The following is a 7,417-nucleotide window of genomic DNA, read 5'->3' on the forward strand; positions in this document are numbered from 1 at the left end:
TGTGTGTGTGTGTGTGTGTGTGTGTGTGTGTGTGCGTGTGTATGTGTGTGTGTGTGGAAAGAGAGAGAGATAGAGAAAGACAGGGGAGGGAGAAAGAGAAAGAGAGTGAATGAGACAGACCGACAGACAGACAGACAGACAGACAGACAGACAGACAGACAGGCAGACAGAGTGTGTGTGAGAGACTGAGAATGAGAAAAAGAGATAGTGTAAGAGACCAGACCATCAATGATTTATTTATAGAGGCACCAGCCGTCCATGTCCAGGTGCTGTTTTAGCCGAGAGTGTTAGAGAGATAAAAAAAATGAGAGACAGAGGTGAAGACATAGACAGAAACAGACAAACAGACCAAAAAAACAAACAAACAAACAAATAAACCCAGGAGAAACGAAAACATGTTTCATCTTTTCGTTTTACCACTACATGTACTTTCAGGTGAACAACGCTGGCATATTTGCAGCAAGGTTTATCAAAGATCTTGATGAAAACGCCGTAGAAGAGAACTTTAACATCAACTTCAAAGTGCCGGTACTTCTGTCCAAGTTGGCTCTTCCACATCTGCTCAAGACAAAAGGTAAGGCCTAGCATATTTTAAACCAATGCCTTTAATTAATATTATTTTGTTTCTATTTCTTCAGCGTCGTATTCTGAAAAATAAAATGTGTGCTATCGTGTTGAAACCGGCGTTCGTAAAAATAATGACAATTAATTAAGAAACTGACACTTTTTTCTGCCTGTTTGGGCAATTTCTTTTAATTATTATTTTTTTTTGGGGGGGGGGGGGGGTCAACACCTTTTATGTCCATTTATCATCACCTTCGTGCTTGGATTTTACTGAGAAACTTTGATCAAAGGCACAAACAAATGTTAATTTGCTGTTTTCAATAACACTTCAACTTGGGAGTCACCTAACTGTTGTGGCCATAATTGGCTGGGTAATTTTACCTCTGACACCAGGCCACCCTGACCTCCTTCAGTTGCAAATATATCAACTTCTATTCAAGACAGAATCATATGGGCATTTATTCCTTCACCAAAACCAAGGCAAGTGAAGAAACTTTATATATCCACTTTTTCAGTTTCGAGAAAAATGAGTTTCAAATTTTGACGATTTTGAAATCTTTATAACATAGTAAAAAAAGAAAAGTGAATATATTGATACCGAATCAAACTACGGTTTGTGGGCGGTTGGCGGGTGCTAAGGTGTAGTTTGCTTCTTCTTTCCTATAAAACATCTATCTTCCTTATCTCCCCTTCTTCTTTTTTTATGTTTGTTACAGTAAGGAGGAGCCAAGGAGTAGCAGTAGAAAGGCTGCAGAAAGAGTCAGGAGCCCAGAGGAGGGGGCAAAGGAGGTGATCTCCTTTGCCTCCTCTGCTTTCATTTCCACTTTCTGCCCCCACCCCCTCACCTCCTTTGCCCCCTCCTCTGGGCTCCTGACTCTTTCTGCAGCCTTTCTACTGCTACTCCTTGGCTCCTCCTTACTGTTGTATTTCTGCCACACCCCTGATCTTCTGGTAGGAAAGATCTACACCTAGCCTTCTCGGACAACGGCGAAAAATCTCGGAGGGCCCGTGTGCAAGTTGCGCACCTTAAAGATCCCTTGGTGGTCTAAAATCGATAAGAGTAGGCTTCGGCCGCCACCCAGGCAAATTCAAAATTTCCTACCAACTGAAAAATATTAGGTGTGTCCCAGGCGCGGTTCGTCCATAGAGCACGGTCGTGCAGTGCCGCCCACAATTTTTGAATGTTCTATGACGTAAAACACCCACAATAATAAAATAAAAGAAGCCAGAAACAAACACTAGCCAAATATTATGTCAAAACGAAGGTCCTCACTGGCGCCATAACTCTCATTTCTATGTCTATAGCGCCGTAAAACATCTACTATGCCATGCCAAAGTCCACGCGCTTTAGCAAAGCATAAAAGGATATTCAACAGTGTAACCTGACCTATAAATCGCTCTTGGGGATAAACCAAGCGACGACGACACTCGAAGCGAGTTTGGCGGTACATTAATATTAATAAACCGGCACATCTCAAATGTGCTCCTGCCGAATAGTGCCGAAACCTAGCCAAGAGTAAGCAGTCTAAAAATAAACACGATCGACCCTACGCTCTTCTTTGCCAGTATTATGTGAGCCCCGGAGCAATCCAGCGGAGTGCTCAAGTGAATTGTGATTGGTTAATTGTTTGTCTTGCCACTATTTTAAGTAATTCTGTAGCCGTGAACCTGAGGGAGGTGAACATGATCGCCCCTGAGTTGTGCCTTTGAATTGTTTTGTAGTGGAGTAGTGAAAGTTATTACATGTACTTGAGTGTTCAGTTTCAATACAGGATGAACAAAATTGATGTTTAGCTAACAAACAAATTTAGTACTAGAAATCAAAGCGACACGTAAGAAAAATGAAAATATAACCACGAGGCCCTCCCTCACCAGCCCAAAGATCCTAAAATTATACACCGTCTCATTTACTATGCCCTTGACTATCTTCAGCATGCCATAGCTTAATTATTATTGTGCACGCCCACTTTTTAGCCCCACGAGCCGCCCCTGGTGTGTCCCGCGAGCTCATATGACCTTATGCAGTTGCGAGCGCCGTAAAACACTTTACAAAAAGAAAACTAAAAACTCGCTTCTAAAACCTCTAATCTTCTGGCGCTCATATGACCTTATGCAGTTGCGAGTGCCGTAAAACCTCTACTAAAGCTAACTAAACTATGGTTTAAACATTTACTGAGGTACAAGAGCTGCTTAAAACCTCACTACCCATATCGATTATTCCATTTCGACCAAACGTGGATATTGTCACTTAACTTGCGCTCAGTCATCGATATACTGTTCCATTCAATGTGCGTTGTAAAGGGGTTCACCTTGTTCGACCACAGCTTTCTTAGATGTCTGTTATCAGCTTTTTAACAAGTTATCAGGTTTGTTTGTTTGTTTGTTTTTAACAATATATATCAGTGTCCATCTTTTTCTTCATTTGACCCTGTTTTTACTACTCATCCATACAGCTCTGCGTATATTGTCTTAGCCTTTTGATTTACCTATTATAATGTTTGTGTGGAGTCGCTTGTCTAGTGCGGATTCGTAATATTGAGGATGTGGGTTCGGGGGTTCGAGCCTCAAGCCCGAAGTTGTGTCCTGATGAAAGACACTTTACACGGATTTCCCTCACTTTACACAAGTGGAAATGGGTACACGGCCATAGACAGTGAAAGATCTTGTCAGTATGTTAGTGTTCTTGCGCCTATGAAATGGCAGTTTGCACAATATCCTTCCCATGAAGTTGAGAGTGCTCTCAGGTCTGCTGGGGTAATAATATTATAGATCGTAAAGCGTATAGAGCTTAATGTTGAGAGGGAATTTGTGCTATTCAAATGCTATCTATTGTCGGTTATTGTCCCGGATTCGGTGACAGAGAGTAAGCAATCAATATCTTCCCCAATTTTACGTGGATCTCCCACCGAAGTTGAAAGAACTTGTGTTTGAATATCCGGAAACCATAATTCATGCTCAAACTATGAACTGGTCAGACGAACACCGATGCATAACTCCATGTCTTGAAGTAACTAAGAAAGGGCGTTTTGCGGTAGGAAATACGCTGAATTCAAGTCTGGTAAGAGGTTTTAAACCTTTTATCGCGGGGAGTAGAAGTTGATTTCGGATCTAGGTATAGTGTACATTTTGAAAGAGCAATGTGGGAGTGGCACGAACGGTTCAATGTGAGAGAAAGTCTGGCATGACTTCTAGCTGTGCTCAGACTCTTTGCGTGTGACGTTGATCTGACGAACACCGATGATGAAAAATGTGTCGTTGACCTACGTCAGAGAAAAGTGTCATGAAAAGTAAACAGAAATAAACACACTCAACAGCACACAAACGCACGCACACATGTATACACACACAAACACACACAAGCACACACACACACACACACACACACACACACACACACACACACACACACACACACACACACACTGTCATACACACGCGGCAACGCACACGACAACAGCAGCACACAAACGCACGCACACAAGCATACACACACAAACATACACACACATACACACACACACACACACACACACACACACACACACACACACACACACACACACGCACAAATTCGTGCCTACCGAAAACTCTAGAGGGTATTGCGAGATGAGAGTGAACGTTTTATTGGATGCTTCAAAACCTCAGCAGGACAGTACAACACAATAATTAGGGCATCATTTATTACCGTGTCATTACCATGTACTTATTCCCTTCAGTGTCTTTTCACCTCTGTTATTTCTTTTTATCTTCAGGGAACATCGTGAACATTTCCAGCATTGCCTCCGAAGAACTGGTGAGTATCTATCTATCTATCTATCTATCTATCTATCTATCTATCTATCTATCTATCTATCCATCTATCCATCCATCTATCTATCTATCTATCGATCTATCTGTTACCATAAATAGCTTTCTATATTGCTATATGATACACGTTTATAGGCCTATTTAATATACATATAAAAATTCATGTAATGTACAATTATAATATTATATATATATTAGCATGCGTACCCGTTCCATGAACGAGAAAATAATGTTTTCTATACAAACATTAATGTTGGGATGTCAATAAAAGTGTCAATACAGCAGTAATTTAAACAGTTATTTGATTAAAACAGGAATGTTTTATTCTATATTTGCAACAAACAAACAAAAAAAGAAGAATTTTCAAAAGTGAAACTCACCTTAGACTGATGTATATCGTCCAAAACCTCTATATTCCTGGTTTGACTGTTGGATGCCAAGATGTGAACAGCATCTTTATCTCCAGTTCGGGACATGGTTACGTACAACATTCCATGTGAAAATACAGTGCTTGTGAATTGGCCAACTGTACGAAGAGACTGCCCCTAAGCTTTATTAATTGTAATGGCAAAGAATGGTCTGAGGGGAAATTATTTTTTTTAAATTGGAATATGAAAGGTTGTCCACTGTCTGTTGGTGGAAGTATAATTCGAGGAATCCAATGTTTTTCATTCTTGTATGGTCCAGAAAGAATTTCAACCTCAACGACGCTTTGGCATGGTTTGTGTTACAACACACCTTGTACCTTTAATTAGTTTTGGTAGATTAAGAGAGCGGAGGACCATTACGGGCATACCAGTGATGTCAAAACACGGGGTGAAAGGCTGGCCAGTTCAATAGAGTTCAGGAATTCCACAGGATAGTGGGTTGCATCATCCTCGTTGAGTGCAGTATTTATAGACTGATAGACTTTGGGTGTAAACGGCATCATATCAATGAGTTTGTTGTTAGTTTTTTTAGACTTTCATTTAAAGCAGCTAGTATGGCCCTTTCTGACAGCCATTGCAAATTTTCCAAATTGCGAAATCGGTAAAAAAAACTTGGTTGATGAGGTCTTCAATAGTAGCAGAAACGTTTCCAAGTTCGAGAACGCTGATTATGTCTGGTTCAACAACAACTGATTTCCTTCCGTTTCCAATGTCCAATAATAATTTGGAGAATAAGGCTTCTTCAAAGTCACCATGCAAGTGAACACGCATGTTTGTTGTGAGGTTCAGTGGCCTGAAATATAATTGTTTTATGCATGCGTTGACAATGTCGGCTCTTGTGCCAGATCTGACTATGAGCAAAATCTGTTGAAAATCTCCACATAAGAGAACCGGAATGCCACCCATTGTATCTGTTGTGGAGTTAATATCTTGAAACGTCCTATCCAGAGCGTCAAAGACAGCCTTGTTCAGAATAGGTGCTTCGTCAATTGCTATGGCACTGCAGTCATTGACGAGCCTTGCTAAGGATGTCCGCTTCTTGATAGAACACATTGGTATGTCACATCTAGCTACATCTAAAGGTACTGTGTACAGTTCTACCCTCTACAATGAGTGTTGCAGCTAACCCACTGCTGGCTGTTGCAATTGCAATTCTTTCTTCAGATCGAATTGTTGCCAGTATGGTTTCTAGAAGGAATGTTTTCCCGCAACCGCCATGGGCGTCAAGAAAATATGTTCCCTTTGCTTTGTTCCGGACAGCTGTCATGAAAGTGTCAAATGTGAGGCAGCGTGGTGGAATCAGGCTCTCGTCAAAATAATCAAAGTGAAGAAACTTGCATTTTTCCGCTGGTTTGTGAATTTTTATCAATTTTATGTTTTTTGACCCAACACCTTTTATACCCATTAAAGAGCTCATTTCTTTGTGGATTTTTCTGAAAAGCGTTGATTAAAGGCAGAAAAAAGTAAATTTTCAGGTACCACGAACTCTTAAGCTAAGGAAATACCTAATCTGTGGCGGCCATTTTCTCACTAATTTTACCTCTGAAAACAGGTGACCCCAACCTCCTTCTTTCGCAAATATCTCGACTTGTATTCAGATAATTGGACATTTTTTCCCATCAAAATAAAGACAACTGAACAAGCTTTAAGATGATACCAATAACTCTACATGCCCAAAAATTGACGAGAGCCTGATTCCCCCACGCTGCCTCATAAATACATACTCCTGGTCTGATATTAACAGTGCACGGTTTCTCGATGCCCTTTGTCTTTGTTCTTCTACATTGTAGGTGATTTCTCTACAGTAGTCTTGCTCTACTTCCTATGCAGCATCTCTTCGTGCAATCGGAAGACCATATGAATCGAGACTTTGCCCACCTATTTTGAAACACAGTCTTCAAGCTGCACTAAAGCAATGTTTTCTGCTTCTTGATTTATTGTGTTTTCATTGCCATGCAGAATGTCTTCCGCCAAGCTTTATTTATGTTGAAGCCATAATTAAGTGAGTTATATCGCTTGGGTTGCACTGAGTAAAAATGATGGGTAACAGTGAACGCATAGCTTGCACTTGTGGTGTCTTCGTCTCTTAGCCACAGGGCCACAGCACAGCCTCTAAATTAAAATCTATCACAGACTTAGCCACAGATCAGGTGCCAATCATAATCAGACCTGCCGTTTGGTAGCATAGTATCTCTATACAAAGATATATCTTCTAAGTCTACCTACCACAGAAAAATAACTCCCAGTAAGTGATCCGCATCATCTCAATTGTAGGGCGCCGAAAGAAGATTTGCTTATATCCGGCGGAAGAACAATTTTTATATCATGAAAAACGAAATGTGTCTTGAACACTGCATTGAAATGACAAACGGAAAAATCGTAAACGGCCGATTGTGTTTTCTGCTTTTCTAAAAAAGATTTTAGGCGAATGCAAACACTTACTGAATTGACAGAAACCTGGCTTGGTCTATGAACTATATCTACCTTCAGTAACTTTTTTTTTTATTGTTCTACGTTCCGTAGATTTTTCAGCTATAGAAAACAACCATCCATGTGTACGCAATTATACACACACACACACACACACACACACACACACACACACACACACACACACA

General features: G+C 40.5%; 1 protein-coding gene across 1 annotated transcript in view; it reads left to right on the forward strand.

The window, feature by feature from the left end:
* LOC101859940 (dihydroanticapsin 7-dehydrogenase-like) overlaps nt 1–7,417 on the forward strand; it is a 23,708-nt gene that overhangs the window by 6,229 nt on the left and 10,062 nt on the right. Inside the window, exon 2 of the mRNA XM_005100224.1 lies at nt 436–574. Within this exon, the coding sequence (XP_005100281.1) occupies nt 436–574 (139 nt within the window). The remainder of the gene's footprint in view (nt 1–435; nt 575–7,417) is intronic.

This window comes from Aplysia californica, unplaced genomic scaffold (assembly GCF_000002075.1).
Source record: "Aplysia californica isolate F4 #8 unplaced genomic scaffold, AplCal3.0 scaffold00240, whole genome shotgun sequence".
NCBI classification, from domain to species: Eukaryota; Metazoa; Mollusca; class Gastropoda; order Aplysiida; family Aplysiidae; genus Aplysia; species Aplysia californica.